Source organism: Falco naumanni, chromosome 13 (genome assembly GCF_017639655.2).
Source record: "Falco naumanni isolate bFalNau1 chromosome 13, bFalNau1.pat, whole genome shotgun sequence".
Lineage (NCBI taxonomy): Eukaryota > Metazoa > Chordata > Aves > Falconiformes > Falconidae > Falco > Falco naumanni.
In genome coordinates, this window is record NC_054066.1 from 24,216,764 (window position 1) to 24,237,538 (window position 20,775).

Genomic DNA, 20,775 nt, shown 5'->3' on the forward strand with positions numbered 1-20,775 from the left:
CTGTTGCTGGCCCTGATGCGGTCAATGCGATCTGCCTACAAGGTTAGCTGAGGCAACTGGGAAAGATGGCAACAGGTCCAGATGGGGTAACCTCCTTCTTCGCCAAAATAGCTGAAATACTACCTTGCTTGTTGATATTCAGTTGTTTTCCAACTAGAAGCTTCTCTTTGACCCCAAAAGAAGCCCGTTCTGCACCCCACCAGGAGTGCTTGGCGTGCCCCAGCCAAAGGCTGCTTTGCCAGGAGCTGTGCGGTAAGCGAGGCCCCGTGAGCTGAGCTCTGGTTTTCTCTGTCGGAGCATCTGTGTGGGTCTGGATTTTCCCCACCGCGGCATCCAGCTTTTGTAGGACAGTGAGAGTAGATTTCTAGCTTTTCTTCTATCAGTCCAGTTCTGCCACTCAGCGGCATATAGAGCCGGGGTGGGAGGGGGAAGGGTATCCTCTTCTGTGGTGGTGTTGCCTGTGGGTAATTCACAGGTGACGAGCTCAACGTGGTGGGTTCTCTTGATGCTTTGTTGGAAGAATCTTGCATTATTTCCTTGACTTACAGAGACCCAGAATTTAATCTTTCCTCTGAGCTTTCTCAAGAAGAAAGAAACTGTTGAGTTTTTTCTTCCCTGTAGAGGAAAGGAATTAAAATGTTTCTCTAAGCACAGATGTGGTTCAGTTTGCCTGAATACACTGAAGAGGATGTCTCCAGGCTCCATGACCAGCGCTGCTTCTCCACTCTTTCATGCTTTGCTTTAGGTACACATCTGGAGATGCATAACTCTTTTCAGATGCTAATGAGGAGTTTATAGATAAGATCCCCTGTGAGGAAAGGAATGCTAGAGCAGGGGAAATAAAGTGAGGAGGGGTCAAGCATCTTCTCTAAGATTCACTCACAGGCAATGCAGCCAATGCAGCCCTGGCAGGAGTTGAGAGTAGAAGTCAAACCCTCTGGCCTTTATCCTGTGCTGTTGCCATTAAACTATGCTTTTCTAAGATTAGATAATCTTTGGGTTTGGTGTCTGCAAGACCTGATGAGCAAATTCCTTTGAATAAATGCTTTTCTTGTATACTTGCCAACACAGAATGAGGTTTGGGACATGAGGGAAGGGAAATAACTTGCAGGTGTCAATTTTCAGGAGGTAAATGAGGAGGTAATACTCAACAGGTTAGAGTCCTTGGAAGGACTCAGTGGTGAGGATCACATCCTGCATCTGTGTTTCGGTGGCAGTGATAGGGGGAACCCAAGGTGTGAACATACCGCCAGCAGTCTGCCATGAATTTCAATATTACTGAACAGTCTGGAGCTCCGGCAACGGTGAGACTTGGCACTGGAGAGTTGGTTTGGGGTCTGGGATAGACGCTAAAGGCAACAGGGTTAACTTCATCTGAATGTTGGGGCTCCTGATGGATGCAGTTGCAGAACTGTAAATTTTCTTACCGTGTGAATTGTAGTAGCACAGTATTCAGTGTCACCCTGATGGAAAAGTCCGTTCTGGCTTTAGAGCACTTGCAGTCTGGGGAAACACCGATAGCTGAACTGGGTTCCCAGCATAATATTCCTTTCCAATACATCAGGTCTTCAGAGGAGGAAAGGATTACAAGGGCATGTTGGTCTTATAGTAATTTGTCTTCCTCGCTGTAGCCTGGGGCTGTAAAGTGGACCGGAGCTCAGCTGAGCACGCACCGCAGCTGGCTTTCAATAAAACTGCTGCAGCTGCCCTCCCTTCTGCCCAGGAGAGGTGGTGATGTGATGGGCCAGCTGGGTCTGCTAGGTGGGATGAGGTGATGCTGTCGTGTGGGTGCTGCAGACAGCTCTGAGGACTTAGGGTGGCCTGGCAGAGTTTGTTACGCTATTTGTTTTACTTTCTGAGACAATGTATTGCTGAAACTCTTGCATGGATTTGATTTCTGGTTATGAGCATCCTTATCTGCTCCTGTAGCCATTAGCTCTTTGTCTTGCCCACGTGGGAAGCTGTAAGTTACTTCGATAAGGCTTTTCTTATCAGCTCTGACGTTTGCTGTGTAGAAATATTCTAGGAACTATAAAAAAGGGGCTGGAGCTGGGAATTGCAGCTGAGGTGTTACCCTTCCCTGCAGAGACCGGTGAGATGTCAATGGGAAGTATGAATCTCTCCATGCGTCAGGCCAGGGTTGAGTTTTTCGGTTGTGTATCATGTCTAGAAAAAGAAGCACATGTCCTGAGGCTTCTCTTCCTTTCCTTCCTTACTTTGTGCAGCATCATCAAAATGTTTTTTTTGCCTTTTAAACTCATCAGCCTGCTTGTGAAATACTCAGAGAAGCTTGGGCTGAGTTTGCATCACTGTCAGTGGGTTGCATCTTTTTGGAGCGGCTTTGATCTTGCTTACTCTGTGCTGAGTAATTTACACTCCTCTCACATGAGCAGCAGCTTCAATGGATATGCCGCCCTCTGAGAGTCTGGCCTTGCAAGCTCTCTCAGTTTCTCCTAATGGTAAGCATTTAAATGGTATTAAAGCTGCTTATCTGAGTGTTGTGCTTTTTTAGAGTCATTAACACCTCTGCAAAGAAAGTGTAAAACTCTAGTAAGGCAGCTGGTGGCACTTTGCAATGGTTTGAATGGCGCTGGTGAGGGTGTTATGGAGGGGGGGTGGTGGTGGTGGCTGCAGTGCCTGCAGGTGCAGAGCTGGTGCTCCCATGCGTGTTGAGGGTCACCCTTGGGAGGTGTTGTTCCCATTCGGGGGGGGGGATTGAGGCTCCCTTCTGGTGTGAGATCAGGCACCTCAAGTATTTATTGGTGCGGGCTGGGTTGTTCCTTCTCACCCCTGTGATTCCCCAGGGGCCAGAAATGTCCATCTCAGCATGTTTGCTGTATCTCATTTAATGGCACATTTCAAGTGATGTTAGCAATTTTCTTCTAAAGGATCTGTGCTATTCTGTTACCTTTACAAGGAGGCATGGATGTGCAAGGGTGATCCTGCCATGAAGCTGTCAAAAAAGGGAGGGGGGGCGGGGAAAGCTGGCTTTGTTCTTCACCTTGAACGTTGTCCTGTGCAGCAACAGTGCCATAGTGGTTTGATCTTCTTTGGGGCAACTGAGAGGTCCCACTCTTGCTCTCATTGCTTGGTCTGTTGAGCCAGTTTTGCTCTGTACTAAGTAACGGGAAATTATTATGACTAACGTTAGGCTGGTAGAAAAACTAATAGGAGTGAATAATAGCACAAGATACATGGAAATCAACATTTTTCTCCTTGGAGGCTCTAGATGTAATCCACTTAATATTCTGTGGAACACAAGATTAATTTTCTTCAGCATAATGTAGGCGAGGGCTTTTCTTTTTAGTTTGCTGGCAGAGGCACTGCTGCATTGCTAAAGCTGAGGGCAGATTAGGAGGGGGGGAAGGATGCTGACCCAACTTCCAGAGAATTCAGAAATGGCAAAATCTGGGTAGAGGAGATTAAACTTGTGCCTTGCTGGCAGGACTTTTCTGCAAGAATTGTGGCTGGGAGTGGGTGTCTTGCACTGGGATGGCCCTTGTTGTGTTTGCTCATCAGGCTTTGCTGTGTGGTAGGGTATCTTTCAGCTGTCTGGAGGTCTAAAATGCTGGGGAATGGATCTGATTTGCTAGGGCTGTGTGGTGAGACTCTCCTGGTAGGCTCCCAGTGCAGAGCCGGCATCTGCAGCATATGGAAACCAGCTCCAGCCTTGCGCTTGTCCTCCTTCACAACATACCTTTGCTGCGATTTAAACTTGCAGAACTGCTAAGCTTTGTAGAGGTTCCTTTAAATTAATAAAGCAAACCCCCCATTCTTTTTATTTCACAGGATGGAAAGAATGCAGTGACTTGCCAAGCTTAAAGAGGAGTAGATACAGCAGAAATAAATAAATCAAGCTCATTTATTTTAAGTTGATTAATCTGATATGTTCATAGTTTTCTAAAATAAAGTCTAGCACCAGAGAGTGTAGCAAATCAAATAACAGTAACAGCAATTGATTTAGAAACAGTTACAAATGTTTCCCATCCCTACACCCACATGATTAATCTCACCACTTACGACTGAGGGTCAGAACCTGCTTGGGGATGTGCCCTTGTCTCTGTTGGGTTGGAGAAGGTGGACCTGAAGAGCTGACCCCATGCCTGAGAATGGGGAAGGACTGTGGGCAGCTGGCGCATGCGGGGCTCCTGGGGCACGGTGTGCCTGCAGGAGGGCTTGGTCTGCTGTCAGGTGGGATTTCTCTGATGAAAATCCAAGTAGTATGGGCTCTGCCATGTGCTTTATTTTCCTATTTCATACTGGTCTTCAGCGGGCTGGTGCCTGTGGTCTTACAAGACTTGTTTTGATGCTATGTGCATGTTGTGTTAATGTTTCCAGCCTGCTTGTGTGAGCTAATAAAAACCCTGGAGCTCTAGCAAAGAGCATTTTGCTACGCAGAGGCCAGATAATGTCACAGCTGGCTCCAGGGAGCGGAGCTAGCAAAGAGCTCCCAAAGCAGGGAGGTGTCAGGGGCTCTAATGTGACGGGGAGCTCAACTGATCTCGTAAAGCAAAAGGTGGTGGCTGGATTTACAGGGCATCGTGGTGACTGGCAAAGCAAAACCAGCAGATCTTCCTGGGCTGCCTGTGTGAGGAAGGTCCCTCTGCTCAGCCTTAGCCAAGTGCTATTCTGATGCATATATCAAATGAACTAACTAAATAGGCCTCGCCCCCCACCCTGAGTTTAGTAATTTGGGGCACTGGGATATGAAATAAAAAGCATCTCCCTGAATTTACAGGAGTGTTTCACAATGTTAAGAAGCCACCAAGAAACACAGAAGTCTTGCTACGGGAAATTCTTTACGACCTGACAAAAAATTCTTGCAGATCACTTTAGCAACTGTGGATTGTCCCTGACTTTCAGGCCATCTTTTTGGCATGCATCAGGCAGGAGCTTGCTTTTTGCTGTGGGACCTTGTTTCCCCCCAGCTTAAGTCAGCGTCTGTCGAGACCAAACCTCCAGCCTCCCTGCCGAGTCTGGCATTTCAGGAGGCAGCCTGTGAAATGTAGGAAAAAGGTGAGAAGCCTTCCCTCCCCCTGCCCTACAACTTGTTAACTCTTGGGTGCGAAAGGTCTTTCCAGATACAAGACATGCCAATTAACATGTATTTGGTATTCTTTTAAATAAATTTGCTGTTTTGTCAAGACAATTCATGTAAAGACCTGTTCATAGTGCATGGTTTGGGGAGCTTATTGAATATAGTTGTGGGGTTTTTTACAGTCTTATCTTGCAGAGGTTGGCAGCTAGTTGAATGCTCAATAATTTGGTGTGATATGCTCTACGAAATGTCCTTTTTTGGGAAATATTGCTACCAGAGAGTTTCCTGATCCTCTCCTGCTAACCACCGCTTGCAGAGCCAAGTGAGGAGCTGATGACAAGTGCGGGCTGTGGGTAAGCTCTTCAGAAAGCACTAAACCAGCCGATAACTCCACCTTCAGATAATCTGTGAAAATTGGACTGGCGTGAGAAAAACTCAACTGAATCCAGTAGGGAGGTGATGTTTCTCCAGACACACATATAGGGACTCTGTCTTGTTTTCAACAAAATGTTAAAAGGTAATGGCAATCACTTAAAGATTGCTTTGCCTTTTTTTTTCTTTTTTTTTTTTTTTCCCTCTTCTTTTTTCTTCTATATGCATCTGGAAGTGAGATGCTCTCCCATTTTAAGACATTCCTCTGGCTGCAACTCTCCCGACAAGGAAGCAGCAAGGCTGTCCTTTCTTGACAGAGGCAATCTCGGGTGGCTTACTTCTTCCCAAGTGGCAGTGGCTTGGAAAGAGGCAAGCTGGCTTCGGGGCTGTCACACCTACAGGCATCCACAGCCAACACCACGAATGTGACCTGCAGTTGGAGTCTGAATTTTTGCCTGCATGCAAGAGAGGGCTCTCTGGTTTTGGTGTGAGCTTGGCATCAACCTTCCTTTTCAAAGCGTGCCTCTAAGAGTGGGATGTTAAGAGGCTGTAGTTCCCGAAGCAGCTGCTTTGGTAAGTAATTAAACCAACTCCTCTGAGACCCCACAAACCTTTGACAGCATTTACTAGTAGGTAGTAATTTCAGCTTGATGCAAACGTTTGCTGGCTGAGGTGAGGCTCTTTATTTCTCAGAGGGATGAGATCTAAACATTTAGGAATAATATCTTATTGGTCTGAAACTGCAGATAAGTGACTTACAGTGAGGAGAGTGTCCAGCTGCTGTGCTCTAATTGATGTCTGCATCCAAAGAAGTGTGGTACAATACTAGCAGTGACTTTAGATCTTCTGGGGACTATAGATACGATTTATAATTGGCACTGCAGCTTTTCAGAGACACTGAGCTTAGCCAAGTCTTTTATAGATTCTCCTGTTGAAGTTGTGTGCTTGAATTAGACGTGTGTTGAAGTGGCTGATTTGTACTGAGGCTGCACTCATCTAACACGGCACTGAAAACCTCGGGGTTCACTTAGCAGTAGTGCTTTTGCTGGTGCTTCTGGGCTGATTGACTTCTAGCTCTTCTAGATGAACAGCCTTCTGTGAACTGGAAGGAGGGCTTATCATACAGCTGCAAACAATTTGTGGAATCTGTCCTGGCAATCTATGGGATGTGCTGTAGAGGTTTAAAAATGAGAGAGGGTTGTCTGATTTGGAGGGAATCCAGCTTCATTTGAAGGGTTGTCTTAAGGATCATTGAATATCTCAGCCTGCATCTTCTTACTGTGGTGAGACTCGTGGAGGCCAGATGTTGATCTTTATTAGCTTCAAGTCAAAACTCATTGCCTCGTGGTTAAGTCACATCAGGATGAGATGGAGTCACCTTGTTGCTAGTGGTTCTTAGGTCAGGCTTTTGAAGGAATGGAGAGGAGGCTTGGACCCTTCTTTTTTCGATGAGCATGTGTAGCTTGTGGATGGCGCTTCCTTAGGCTGGGCTGCTTCAGCCTACCCTGTTGGGTGAAGGTTAGCTTTATATTTGTCAGTGTAGTCATTGTTGTCCTCTCCTGGTATCACTGCTGCATCTTGGGCTGTGGGACCCTCTGTCTGCAGTGGTACAAATACATCATCTTGGTTTAGGAAATCTTTGCTTCCAGGTCTGCACATGCTCTTTAGTGCCTTGGAGCTCCCATGTTTCATATTTGTGGAGAGTGTACAGAATGGCTGCTTTTTCTATTGACGTGGTAGGAAGGAGCAACTAAACCAGAAGAACTCTAGTTTTGTGTGTGCAAGTGCTCGTCTGCGAGCAGGAGATCTGGAATAGTCAATATATTGTAGCTTCAGTGGCTTGGCCTCGGCAGGACCAAGTGGGACTGGGCTGCCTGTCTGCGTGGGGGATGTTTTACGTTCCTTCCCTCAGTAGTGGTGTTGGCTATATGTTTGCTGGGTGGCAGCTACAAATCCACACTTGTGTCTTAAATTGAACAGGTAATAGTTGAAAAAGTAATCTAGCTTCATTGACTGAAAAGCCCAGTGTGGTGGCTGGTTATTATTTAATTTTTCTGCTGCCAGCTGTTGGCAGGTCTTCACATTTTGGGTGGGAAAGAGATGCATGTTTGGTGACGGGAGCCTCATTGCAACAAGAGGCTAGGGAGAGGAGTGTTGGAGACCCAGGGCAGCTGATTTGCGGTTTAGGAAGAGGAGATGGGCAGAGGAGCACAGAAGTGGCTCTCAGTAGGGGCTGGAGGAACAGCTCCTTGTGATATGCTGAAGACGAATGGTTCGAATAGATTTGTAAACAGGCTTCTCTCAGCTGTCAAGTGGAGAAATTTTTCTTCTGTTAATAACTTAGCCTTGACAACAGTTTTTCTTATGTTGTATAAGAGTGTTGTTTCTTGAACATCTTCGTTTAAGATACAGAGCTGGGTGTTTGGGGGTGAGGGAGGACAAACTGCTTCTTCAAAATGAAAACAAAACCCTCAGCAAGTTCCTTATTACTCTTCCAAGTAGAGCAGCTTGTATTGCTTGAGTAGGCAGGAGGTGCAGTGGTAGATGGCATTGATGATAGCTTGTCTTGTGAGTCTCTGGATGGGTGGGCGAAGGAGGGGAAGAGTACCAAAGCTAGGAGAAGACGTGAGATTAAGCAATCCCTGTGAGGGCTGAATAGCACCCAGTAGTCCAGCGTGGTTCTGCTTCGTTACTTGGCTTATACCTGAAGCAGAATATCTCAAAAATACCTGTGCAGCCTCTTGAGGTTTTTTGCACTGCTTTAATTAATGGGCAGGCTTAGGGCTATGTATGTGTGAAGGAAAGGTAGCGTTTGAAGCTCAAAAAGGTAATGCCCCCAGCCTCTGTTTCTGGAAGTTCCCAGTGTTTTGGTTAGTATTCCATTGTCTTGGCCTCTGCCTTCCTGCTTTGCTTGCTGTTGTCTGCAGTTACATTAGCAATCCTCTCCTGGCTTGTGCGGTCCATCTTCGTATGACTCATGGGGCTGTTAACTAGAAGTGCCTTAGAGATGGAGACAACTAGTTGATTTATTAAAAAGCAACTGTGTCTTCAAGTACTCTTCAAACCACTCCATTTTTCTTTGAGCTATGTGCCATTTGGGGTAGCTTCCCCAAGGCGGTGTGGACCTTGTTTTTTGGTTTTTTTTTAAATCATATGAGCGCTTCAGTTTTTGCTGTAGAAGCCGATGTAAAAAGTATGGCAAAATGAGTGAGCTGATGTGTCTTCAGAAGGAGTAGCAGTTGACTTTGTAGGGCTTGAGATTACTTGGGTCCTGAAGCTTGGGAGATATGCCCGGCTGTCTACAGAACTCCTGACTTTGCTAACATGAAGGATGGCTTCACAGAGTGTGGCCCAGCTCGGGTGTTTGGCCTTGGGAAACAAAATCTGGGCCAGTATATAGTATGTGAACTAAAGGCTTGATTCTTATACTCGTTCCTCATAGAGATGTTTTGCGTGACCAGAAATATATGACCTGGTGACAATTTTAAGTATCGAACTGTACTGCTGAAGGGCTTTTCTGTCTCTCCAGCATTCTTCGTGAAGCCTTTCTCATGCTTTGAATGAATGATCTTCTTCTGGTTGGAGGCTGGTGGAGTTAGAAGACTCTACTTTCTGCAGGCAGTTGAGTACATACGCTACATCACAAGACAACCTCTTGTGTTGGGAGTGCTGCCCCTTGCCATCATGCCAAGCTGTGTGATGCTGGGTGGGATTACAGTTCTCCTGGCTGTCTGCGTGCCGTGGCATTGCCGTTAATTTACAGGATCCAACTGTTTGGGGAAGAATGACCCTTTGGTGCTTCCCGGTGCCAGAATCCTTCCTTGTGACTGCCAGGGCTTGTCTAAGCAGAGGCATCTGCATGCAGACAGAGCTCGCTGGGTCTAGTACTGAGGGTCATGAGTAAATGGCTTTGTAAGCCTGCCTTGGTTCTTGAGGATGCCTGATCAGTTTAATGGGATCTCCTGTTGAGGCTGTTTTATTATGGAGCTGTAAGGCAGAGGCTCATAAAATCCTGATGTTTGGGAACATTAGTTGCACAGGCTTTATTCTTAATGGAGATTAAAAAACCTGCTCTCTTAGTGCCTTTAGCTAACCAGTGCCTGGGGATGCTCCTCTGTTACTGACCCATAACTGTGTGCTGCCTCCAGTTATGCAGTGCATTTTCCTTTCTCTAGGGTTATAACATTTGCTTAATGACTGGTTATCTCCGTGATTTTTGGCTGGAAGTTGTCATTAGTTGCTGAGAACTGGGGGACTAAGTGCACGATGATTAGAGAGGCTCTGATCTCTCATTTCCCCTCCCGTGCATTCACAGCAATCGTAGTTTAATTGGTGTGCCCCTCAGTTCCCCCCCGCACATCTCTCCACTGTCTCCCCATGTAATGCTTTGTTACATACCTTTTGCATGGGCTAGAAGGGGGAAAAATGAGGCTCCTTCAAGGAAAACAAGCAAGTTTGGTGTGCAGACTGTGTATAAATGCTTCTTGTGTTTGGACATCTGCATGGTTGTGTTTAAGGACAGGTAACTGGTGATCCGCGAACTCAGTGATCACCATAGCCGGCACCGATACACACCTGCAGCCCCCAACCCTTAGCTGACTTACCTCTGGATATGGATATTCATAGAATCACAGACTGGTTTGGGTTGGAAGGGACCTTAAAGATCACCGAGTTCCAACCCCCTGCCATGGGCAGGGCCACCTCCCCCCAGCCCAGGCTGCCCCCAGCCCCGTCCAGCCTGGCCTTGAGCCCTGCCAGGGACGGGGCACCCACAGCTGCTCTGGGCAGCCTGGGCCAGCGCCCCCCCCCCCCCCCCCCCCCCCCCCAGCAAAGAGAGTACATTTACTCTCCAAATAGTCTCCTCAAGCAAAGTGTTGGCTCTTTTGTTCCTTGGACTTCCTGAAACGTCATGGTTTAGGTGAGGACATCTTTCAGCTTTAGTCCTGCGGGGTCTGGGTTGGGCAGAGCTGAGTGGGTTTTAACCAGGAGCGTGCTCCTGCTGTGAGCCCTGCTGCTGCGTGCTCGATGCCGATAAGTCCTTCAAAAGGGATGCCTGTTTTGTTGCTGAAATTTGGATACATCCTGCTTTATCATCCACATACAGAAGTCCCTTTTCTGATAATGCAGCAGTTTGAAATACAGTATTTATTGAAATAAAGTGGACTCTTTTTTTTCTCCCCCCTCCCCCCCCCCCCCCCCCCCCCCCGATATTGCCGAGAAAGATGATGCTCTTGCCTTGTTCTATGTCTCAGACGGGTTTTAGCCACTGAGACTTTAGTACCATTGATTTTCCTGGGAGGTGAGTGAGGAGCATAATAATTTCCCACTTGAATTTGAGCCTGTCCTGGCTGCAGCTGTGGGAGCCGGATCAGATCCCGGCACGGGAGAGCTCGAGTGCCAGCCTGCCCCTGGACGGAGGACCACTGGGTCTGCGCAGCCCTTGCATGGGTGCCACTGTGTAAAACATTTCCCATCCCATGAGCAACTGAAAGATCCACTTGTTGAGTGTTTTTCTGTTGCTTTATGAAGAGCCACATGCCTGAGTTCACTCGAGTTGTCTTCTGGCACAAGTACTGAGTAACTCATCCTCCTCAAGGAGGCTTTGTGTGCGGTGGCGGGCGAGTGGCCGTGCCAGGGCCGGTTGCACCTTCCTACAGAGAAAGCTCCAGCTGGGCTCTTCTGGGAACAGGGTGCTGAGCCCATACCGCCCCAGAAGGCTTACTCTTTCCAAACTAAAAATAAGCTTTTTTCTTTCCTTAGCAGGAAATGGTCAAGCTGTGCATTACTGCAAGTCTAAAAATGGGAATAGCTGGTAGTAGGTGATGAGCAAATGTTCATTGGCATCCCTGCAGCTCTGCAACCCCTGCCTGCCCCTGCCCTGCCCACCCTTCTGGAGCTGGCTGGCATGGGGCAGTGGGTGCTGCTGGCCCCCACGGATCCCGGACGAGGTTGTCATTTCTGGTGGTTAGAGCTAATGTGGTCTGAAATCAGCCCTGCCTTGCTGCAGCATGTGGATGTCGGGGTCTCCTGAACACATCCCCGGCTGGCGCTGGGTTTTGCCTCTCCTGCGTTTCTGCTCCCCTCCGTCGTTCGGGCAGGCTGGCAGGGAGGAGGGAGGGACCCCACCTTGGGGGTGTAAGGGCTCTCCGCAGAGTCCTGGTGCTACTGCAACCATACAAATACTTTTCTGCATGAAGGTGATGTAGAGCTAAAATTTATTTGTGGGTCTGTCTTAAATGCTGTTCCCCACGCCTCCCCACCCCCCGTTTTTAACGGTGCATCTTCTCCTAAACTAACAGATTGCCTCAATTATTTCCTTTGTATTTGTGGGCTTGTTATTTAGTCCAGATGTTTTTGGTTTAAAAAAATAATAATACAGTAGTGCTTATGAAGGCAGTCCGTGGTGTGGGAGGAGGTGGCTGCTGTAGCAGGAGGGTTGCAGCCTCACTGACCGCGTATCCCTCTTGGATGGGGGAGAGGGCATCAGCAGAAGGTGGTAGGTGCCAGGCTGGAAGCAGCTGTCTGTAATGAGCTTTGAGGCCACCCCCAGCCAAGTGCAACCCAGCACGCTGCCGTGAGCCGTGATCTGCTGCACGGGCTATATTTGGTCTGAGATTACTCCCTGCCTGGCCCGGATTGGTCCTGGTCGGGGCTCTGCAGGGTGGATTTCTTTTCCCCTGGCTAACACAAAAGCCCCCGTGCAGTGTGCCACTGTATTTTCCTCCCTCGCTGCCCATTCCTGCTGCAGCTGCTGTCACGACACTCTGGTACCCTCCTGAAGCATCTCAGCAGGGACTTTACAGGGTGGAAGGGGCAGAGTGTGCCCCTGATTTTAGGGACAGCTTATTCCCCAGCAGCTATTAAGATGCAAAGCTCTTGCCTATGTAGGAGCCAGTCCAGGAGAGGCCAGTGGAAAGCAGAATATTCCCCCCCTCTCCCCTGCCCACCCCATCCTCTGCTGTGTATTTTCTGGAAGGGCCATTAACAACACATTACTCCTGGGCACTAACAGTGGTAGTTGGGCGGAAGGGCTGTCCCTTTGCCTGCTGCCTCTGAAGAAGCGAGGCTGAGGAGGGCAGGAGGAGAGGTCAGCCCCTTTGCTGGCTGACGGCGCGTTGCCATGGCTGTGCTGAGATGGGGCTGCTTGTGCCAGCAGTCAGGGGAGAAGTGTCACTCAGCCTCGCGCTGCAAAATGCCCAGTTACCTTGGCGATGCTTCTGGAAAAATGTGGAGAGGAAATGGAATGGAGGGGGGAAGATGCAGCAGAGAAGTTGCTGTGGAGCAGGAGCTGTGGGTGGTGGGAGCGGTGGGGAAAAGACCTCCCAGTGCACAAGGTGCTCTGGGCCACAGTGGGGTGGTGGCAGGCATGGGGCTGGCGAGTCTGCAACCAGGTGGTAGATGGTAAACCTGATGGAGCCATGCCACGTCTGACACTTGGACATGTGCAAGTGAGGTGACTTGGGATGGCAGGATGGGGTACTCTTTTGATTGGCGTATTTGTGGAAAGATGTTGGAAAACTCATTGCAAAGGGGTGTTATTTTTATCAGTAATGGCCAACTGCATCCCTGGATGTTTCTTCAAACCTTCTGGTCGTTTGTCCTAGGCACAGCTTGCTTCTGGTGAATATTCAAAAATAGATATACTTGTAGCACTGGAAAAGCCTCTTTCAGAGTTTCAGCACTGCAGAGAACAACCCTTAGGAAAGAAACTCAAAAAAATAAACAGCAGCTGCTGCCACGTTTCCCCCCATCCTTTCTCACCCAGTGTGGAAACCCGGTGTACCCCCCGTTCCCTTTCCCATCTGTTGGTGGCATTTCCCTGCCTAGTACCAAGGCAGTGAAGCCACAGGCTGTCCGCACCCGGCCGAGATGCTGCGTGCTAGAAACCTGTTGTGCCACAGCTTCATGCGTGGTGCCCGAGTGCCCAGCTGAAGGTTAGCTGGGGTATGTTTGCATCAGGATAGATGTGTCCTCGGTGGTCTGGGAGCCTTCCCCAGCACAGCTTCCCTGCCCTTGGCTGCAGATGGTCCCACCGAAGGCTGAGCTGGGGGTCTCGCCCTCGGAGCTCCCCATGCTGCAGCCTGAGGAAGCTGCGGGTGTGATGGGAGAAACAGGCAGAAGTGGGATGTAGCATTTCTAAATGTGAGGGGTAATCAGAGGGTTCGCTGTGACTCTGCCACGGAGGTGTGCCGAACCCCGGCAGGTACGTGGCAGCGCATGTTCTTGGCTGGGTGGAAAGCTGCTTCGGTCACGTCGAGACTTGGATTAATTTACTTGCGGCATTGCCAATATGCTGAACCTTGCTTCTCAGCTGCTCACAAAGACCCAGTGTTTGACTTTTGGATGCAGAGGTCATCTTGAGCTGATGTGGGCTTTGTAATGAATGAAATCTCTGTGTCTGTAATGTGGTGGTGGTTGTCCCTCTCCTGTCTCCCAAGGAGTGCTGCCGGCTGATCCTCCTTTGCATGTTAGAGCCGTTAATTGACCCGTCTGCATCCTCTCGGATCACAACTGGCAGCCCTTTGCTCACTGGAATGCCAGATTGTTTGATAGTTCAAATGACTCAAAATCCAGCAGGGGAGGTTGGGTGGTGGGAGCCGGGGTCACCCGTGCTGCGGGTGGGTGGGCTGGGTGACTGCAGGGGTGCACAGACCCCCGAGATGCTGGGATGCCTGCATCCACCGGCTTCCAGGGGGCTTGCGCCATCCAAAACGGGAGCAATGAGTATAGGAGGAGGAGGAGGAGCGGAAGAGTACATATAAATAAAGCTCCTGGAAGGGGAAGACCCACCGAGAGGAGAAAATAGCAGCGCTGGCTTGTTCTTTCCCCACTCTCCCTCGTACCTCTCTGCTTGCATCATCTTTTGTCTGTGCCGGCGATGCTCTCCAGTTTCCGTGTGTGTGTGACTGCCCTTCCCCTAGCTGGGTGCAGACTGGGGGTCTGGGGACGGGTTTTGGTGCTTCCGTGACACCTTCCAAATCATTGTCTCCTTGTGTGGCACTGCCCTACATCTGCTTGTCTCAGTTGACAAACCAGAATGTCAAGGGCCAGGATGCACCAAACCAAAAGTGACATTTAAGCCAAGTAACGCTAATGCTGCTGACCTTAGGAACAGAGCAGGAAAACCCTGGTTTGAGCCCCAAAATTGCATCCTGCCAGTTAGCTTGTTTTATTCCAAAACTGATACATAACCCCCCCGCCCTGTTTTCATAGCAAATAATTGCATTTAAAACATACACTGAGCATTCCAATTTCAAGCAGATGACGGTGAAATGGATCAGTGCTCGCTCAGAGGCACCAGCCTGGTATCTCCCAGCCCAGATGCTGGGGGTGGGCAGAGCTGTGCTGCCGGCAGTGCTGCAGCTGCCCGTGCCGGCACGGCTTGGCCGGGCTGCTGCTGGGGCGGTGCCGCGCGTCTGCTCATCGTCACTGCAGTGCTGATCCCTGGGCTGCCTGAAAAAAATTAAAACACTCGGAATGCTTGTCAGTGAAATGTTGATCTGTCTTTGTTAAATGTATGTTTTTGCGGAAATGCGTAAATATGTATTTTCTTCCTTTTCTCCTAGGATCCCGCAGGAATCTTTGAACTGGTGGAGCTTGTTGGCAATGGTACCTATGGGCAAGTCTATAAGGTAAGGGCTCCACCTGAAGTTTGCCTTGGCCGTGTGTTGAACATGGAGCATCCCAGCACATCGTCTTGGCTGGGTTTGGCTTGTTTCAGCCCTGACAAGAAGCCTTGCTGAACTCTGGCTTTTTGGTCTTGCCTGCAAGTACTGTGTGGTGCACACAGCTCTTATAATAAGCAATTCATATTAGTTCTGAAACTGTCACTAAAAAATAAATCGCCTTTTTCTCTCCCCCCAGTTACTTTTTATTGATTATATGATGAAGAGGGAGTGAAAAGTCTGCGCTTTAATAGATAAATCTCGATCTCTTCTGAGAGCCGAGTTTACGGCTGCGATAGGCTGCCAAATGAGTTTGCTACAGTCTAGTGCTCTGCTCATGCACGGGCTGGCTGCCGCCCTTCCACCGGCACAAACCTGCTGCAGGATTAAAAACACAACAGTCAATAGGCTTGCATTAAATTTCTATAAGCATCTAAAAGCAGCTCTCCAGATGAATAGTGAGGGGACTGTGGAAAACATCATTTTAAACCCGTGAACTTCTTTACAGGCATATTTAAAACATCCCCCCTCTGCTAAATATACATCACCTGTTCCAAACACATCTTAGCTTGGGGGATTTCCAGAATTTGTCATCTTGGTGGGGTCTTTTTGTGGAGGATTCTTGTGGGGTTGGGGAGGGATTGAATTGTTTTGAAGTCTAGGCTTATCTGCACTTCGTATATGGTGGGGAGATATTTCTTGTCATGATAGCACAAGGAGTTTGCCAAATATTTCTGGTCTCCTGGGAGACAGCAGCTCCCCTGGGCCCGGTTCTCCCAAAAACATCTGTATACACAGGCACAAGTTCTGTCTATACGTGTGCTCGTGTATGTGTGCACACAGAGATCCTGTTTGCCCATCACGCTCGTGTTATCTTTTGACTATAAAAAATAATATATTCATGTGCTCTTACTCTGTCACTTTGGAGGCACAGTTCTTGCCTGTCATGTGGTAAGAGACAGCAAGCTGCCCCTGCTGAAGAGAAGAAGAGAAGGGTGCTTAAAAAGCTACCTGTCAGTAAATATTTGTTCTGGATTCTGGTTCCCCCATCCTGCTGCTGTAGGCTAATCCCGTCAGTATGAAGACAGAGGGACTGAAGTGAACTGAAGATGAACTGGAACTCCTGGAGTTTTGAATGTGTGAATTTTTGAACTGGAATGAATTTTAAAAAAAAACAAAAAGGGGGGGGGGGGAAGGGGAAACATCCCACACCAAAACTGTTCTTTTCAAGGTTATATTCCGGGGACCATTCCCCTCTGAAGGGTTTTTCCACTGCACGCTCCCCACCATGGGAGCTCCCTTCTGAACTGTTTTTCTTCTCAGCTGCTAAAATAATGGTAGAGGGTGACCTAATTTTAACTGGTGCATATTTCTAACAATCAGTGGAAACTATGCGCCTTTTAATGGCCTTTTGAAAGCGTCATGTTTTTGTGGAGAGCAGAAAAGGGAAATAAGCGAGCTGGTGCTGGCACTGCCGGTTGCAGGGCTCTGCTGATTTGGTTTCCTCTTGCTGTGTTTGATTCTTTTGGTGTGTCTGTGTTACCTCAGAGTGGGGGAAAAACCACCCAGAAACATCCAAGTGTCAGCTTTCCAGGAGGTGAACATATCTGGGTTGCCTTTTTATCCTGCTGTACAAGAAAAAAATCCTCCTCTTAACTATTTTTGAGTTGCTGGAGTAATCGGATTGTCCTTGGTGATTTACTTGGTACCGGTGCCGGGCGGGATGGCGATGGGGGTGGAGGGGGGAACGCTGCTCTCCAAACTGAATTAGTAAGTATTGAGGTATGAGTTCAGGCTAAGACTGGCTTCCGAGCTCCCTTAAACTAAAGTCTTGGACTAGCGCTCACCCTGTAAACAAAAGGGGACTTTGATATAAAGCATACGTAACTGTTTATGGTGTCCCACCCTAAACTCAGCACGGAAATAAGATCCCTGTGATTTTTTTCCTCCAGATACCACTGCTGTATTTATTTCTTGCAGCAAAACACATGGATCAACTTTCAAGACATGTAGACCTTCTGGCTCCATTCTAAAACAGCCCTTAGAAGTGGTCCATGCCCGGGAGCAGCGTCCTGTGTAACTAGATGGCTGTTCCGCCACCACTTCAAACCCATCTCAGGTGGGGTTGAGGGCACCCCTCCGTTCTGGCGGTCCCCGAGGTACACCATTGCTGTCCTCTTAAAGGCTGTGTGTGCCTCTGGTTGTATTTTCAGATGTGGAGGGAATAATTCATTGTGGTGCCTGTGCTGGTGCTGTCTTCTTAGCCTGAGCTTTGCAGGTCCAGCCCCTTTGCTCTCAGCCAGGAGCAGTCACCTGGTGAGCATCACCTCTTCTTTGCATGGCTGGTCCCTCTCTGAAGCAAGAAGGGCAGCTTTCCCATTGGGGAGAGGCAGAAGTGAGATACTTCTTGCAGGCAGGGGAGAGTATCTTATGTTAGTGTGCTACAGGACTGCAGCCCTGATGTTTCCCCTGGAAAACCTGAGCTGGCAGCCAGCTCTAGCACTGCTGCTTGGCCATATTTGTGTTGGAGACTACAGGTGTCCTGGTGGTAACTCCCTAGCCTGCCCAGGACGTGGAGGGACACGTGCAAGGTGCAAACCTCCCATTGATCCCATGGGATAAAGTGCACAGTTACGCTGTTCTGATGACTGAATAATATTGCAGCCTGTGACAAGGTTGGGAGCCTGAGAAATGTCTGGTGGTACCACAGTAACGGGAGCCATCAGAGGTTCGTGGAGCCCACCCTAGGATCTGCTGTGCTGGAGAGGCTGGGGAGCCCTTGCCACAGCACAGGACTTCTCCTTGCTTGTAGGAGAAAAGTATTGGCCAGGTCTCCCCTCTGCTGAAGCATGGGCACTGGGGTGAAGCTTGCTCTACAGGTTGCTTTGATCCTGCTTTCTGGGTCGTGGTTTGAAGATCCCTTTCAGGTGGTACACAGTGCTTGTGTAAATCAAAGCCTTGTTCTGTGAGGCTTGTGCTCCAGAGGCAAAAGTAACTTGCTCGGATTGATCTCTGTATTTTCAAGTCGGGGCCTTTCTTTGCTCAGGACTGCAGGTTAAGACATCAGCTTGGTGCTTCCCAGCTCTGGCCATACCCCAGTGACACCTGAACACGGCAGGACCCCTCAGCAGTGACCCGCTCTGCTTGCTGTCCTCTAACCCCAACCACAAGCTCGTTGCTTTAGGTAACTGTAGAGAGAAATAATGTTCCTTGTTTGCAGCTTAACAATGTCTTGCGAATAGCTTGATTTTTATTTCAATGAGGGAGCGCACCGGTGATGGTTTATCTCTCTAATTGAATCAGAAGCTTTTCTTTATTTTTTAATAATCTTGCATCTAATGTTACGGATTGTAAACTGTTTTTGATAAAAGGCTGAGAGCCTGCTAGCTCCTGGGCCAGACATTGTTGTAGTAGTGTTGGGGTTTTTTTGTCCTTGAATTGTCTTTTTTTTTTTTTTTTTTTTTTTTTTTTTTTTTTCCCCATTTAAGGCATTTAAAGAAATGGCTAACAGGAGTATGATGAGTTGCACTTGGGGAATACAGCCATTACCTCACATTTTTAGCAGGTAGCTAGTGGCTGAATGCAAAAGTGTAAACACAAAAATCACTAAGACCCTTTAGAGCATTATCTAAAGTGTGAGCAAATGCTGCTTTTGTGTTCCAGAAAATTATTATTACTGCTTATCTCTACTTTGCATAAGAGAGCAAGCAAAAAGTTCTTAGAATACTGTGTGCGCTTAGATTGCCTTGATACATCTCAGTATCAGGGCCACAACTGCTGGCGCATCCAACACCAATAAATACGCAGGCTGAAAGTAAAAGGATACTAGGTTGTAGGTTACTCAGCAGTACCTTTCCAACAGATCTGTACAGAGCTGGGGGAAGACATGCAGTGGACTGCTTATTGTGCACTGAAAACGTTAAAAACCAAAGCAATCCCGCAGTCGTTTTAGACCTGCTTAGCCATGGGTGTTCACGCTGGCCCATGCACAGTGTTGCCGAAGCAGGATTTTGATGCAAGCCTTAGCAAATAGCAGAAAAAAAATAATAATCAGTAAATAGGTCAGATGGTAACTTTGCCTCTCTCATCTTTTATAGCTTTGCAGCTTTGAACAGGGTAATAAATGACAATGAGATTACATCCTTGTGTGCTTCTTCCCAACCATTCCAGGAGGACAGTGGTCATTAATGCCAAGTGCTGCTTTGCTTGGTGCCCTGGGGATGTGGCTCTCCATTTACAGCTTTAGCAAGGCTTTATTTTGCAAGGTACAGGATACAGTACTGTGGGCTAACTCCATAACTGCACAATAACTATTGATTGTTTAATTAGCTGGTAAATGCCATATAATCACTAAGCCATTAGGCAGCAGTATTCTGCGCTCTAATTTAGAGCGTGTGGGATCCACGAGCCACAAGTCTCACAGCTGTGGCTCCCCAGGGAGCTCCTCCATCATCATCACAGGATGGGGCAGAGCAGGGGTCCCCCCTGGGAGCCCCCTCGGGGTGCCACCAGCCACCTCCTGGCAGGGCGCCTGGCCACGGGCTGTCCCTGTTCCCTGCCAGCCCAAGTTAGGCAGCCGTTTGAAGAGGACACGGTTTTTGCAATTGCTCTTTGTTGCACTGTAGTGTCTGTCCGGGGTACAATACATGGAGGGGGGGAAAAAGGAAGAAAGGCATCTCAAGGTCTTTTGTCAGGGTTTATTTATTGATTACCCAGCTAGCATTTGCCAGAAGCCAGGACTGATCCACCCTGGAGGCAAACCCCCTGGTTTGACCCAGTAGGTCAAGATTTTGAGGTGTGTGGGTATGACGGAGTGAATAAAACATTTGAAATTCAAGATCGCCTGTTCTGGAGGGCTGGGAGCATCTGGAGAACTGCTGGGATGCTTTGGTCCTTGAGTCAAACCCCTGAGATGGTCCTGGGCACAAGCCTGTTCTCAGTAATGGTGTCCCAGAGCTTGCAGGTGCTGAATGAGGAGGGATAACTCACGTCCTGCTCTCCCGTGCACTCCCCTGCACAGCAGCATCCTTCCTTGTGACACCCTTGAGCATCCCAGTGCTGCAGGCTGGTGGGGTAGCAGATGAATATGCTAAAGAAAAGCTTTTAGAAGAGCTTTTTCTGTCTGTCTTTTACTTTTTTTACTTTTTTTTTTTTGAGGGGAGGTGTGAGAAAATAGCTAATCTGAGGTCTGTGCTGTGTTTAGCCTGCCTGAGGTCTGGCTCAGCCCGGCCGCTGCTGCTGAAGCGCTGGGCCCTTGCCTCAGCCCTGGTGAGAACAGAGGCTCTGCAGTTGCCTGGGTCGTTATTAGCAGTTCAGATAATTAGCCTGAGTCAAGAATGACATTAATTGTTTTTAATAATCAGTTGTTTTATTGTGCCTCTTTGTGAAAGGCTGATGGTCAATAGTTTGATAATTAATCACTGTTGCTTTTAGCCGTGTGGAAGAAGTTACCATGCTGCACGCAATTAATATTTCCTGGGGATTGTTGCTGTAAAGAATTAATCTTAGTTTACATACACAGCTTTTATAGCTGAAGATTGACTGCTGTGCCTTGCTCAAGAGACCGGGCTGAATGCATGCAAACCGCGTGTGCTGCCTGTGGAGCGGGTCATGCTGCTGGCCACCCCTGGTCCAAACACGTGTCCTGCAGCGGTGGCTGCTGTGTGGTGGTCCTGAGCATGCCAAGGGCACCTGATGCTC

The 20,775-nt window shown here is 48.4% G+C and overlaps 1 protein-coding gene across 9 annotated transcripts in view; it reads left to right on the forward strand.

The window, feature by feature from the left end:
- TNIK (TRAF2 and NCK interacting kinase) overlaps positions 1 to 20,775 on the forward strand; it is a 163,172-nt gene that overhangs the window by 13,420 nt on the left and 128,977 nt on the right. For all 9 annotated transcript variants that reach the window (XM_040612955.1, XM_040612948.1, XM_040612947.1 and 6 more), the window contains exon 2: positions 14,977 to 15,042. In XM_040612955.1, the coding sequence (XP_040468889.1) occupies positions 14,977 to 15,042 (66 nt within the window). The remainder of the gene's footprint in view (positions 1 to 14,976; positions 15,043 to 20,775) is intronic.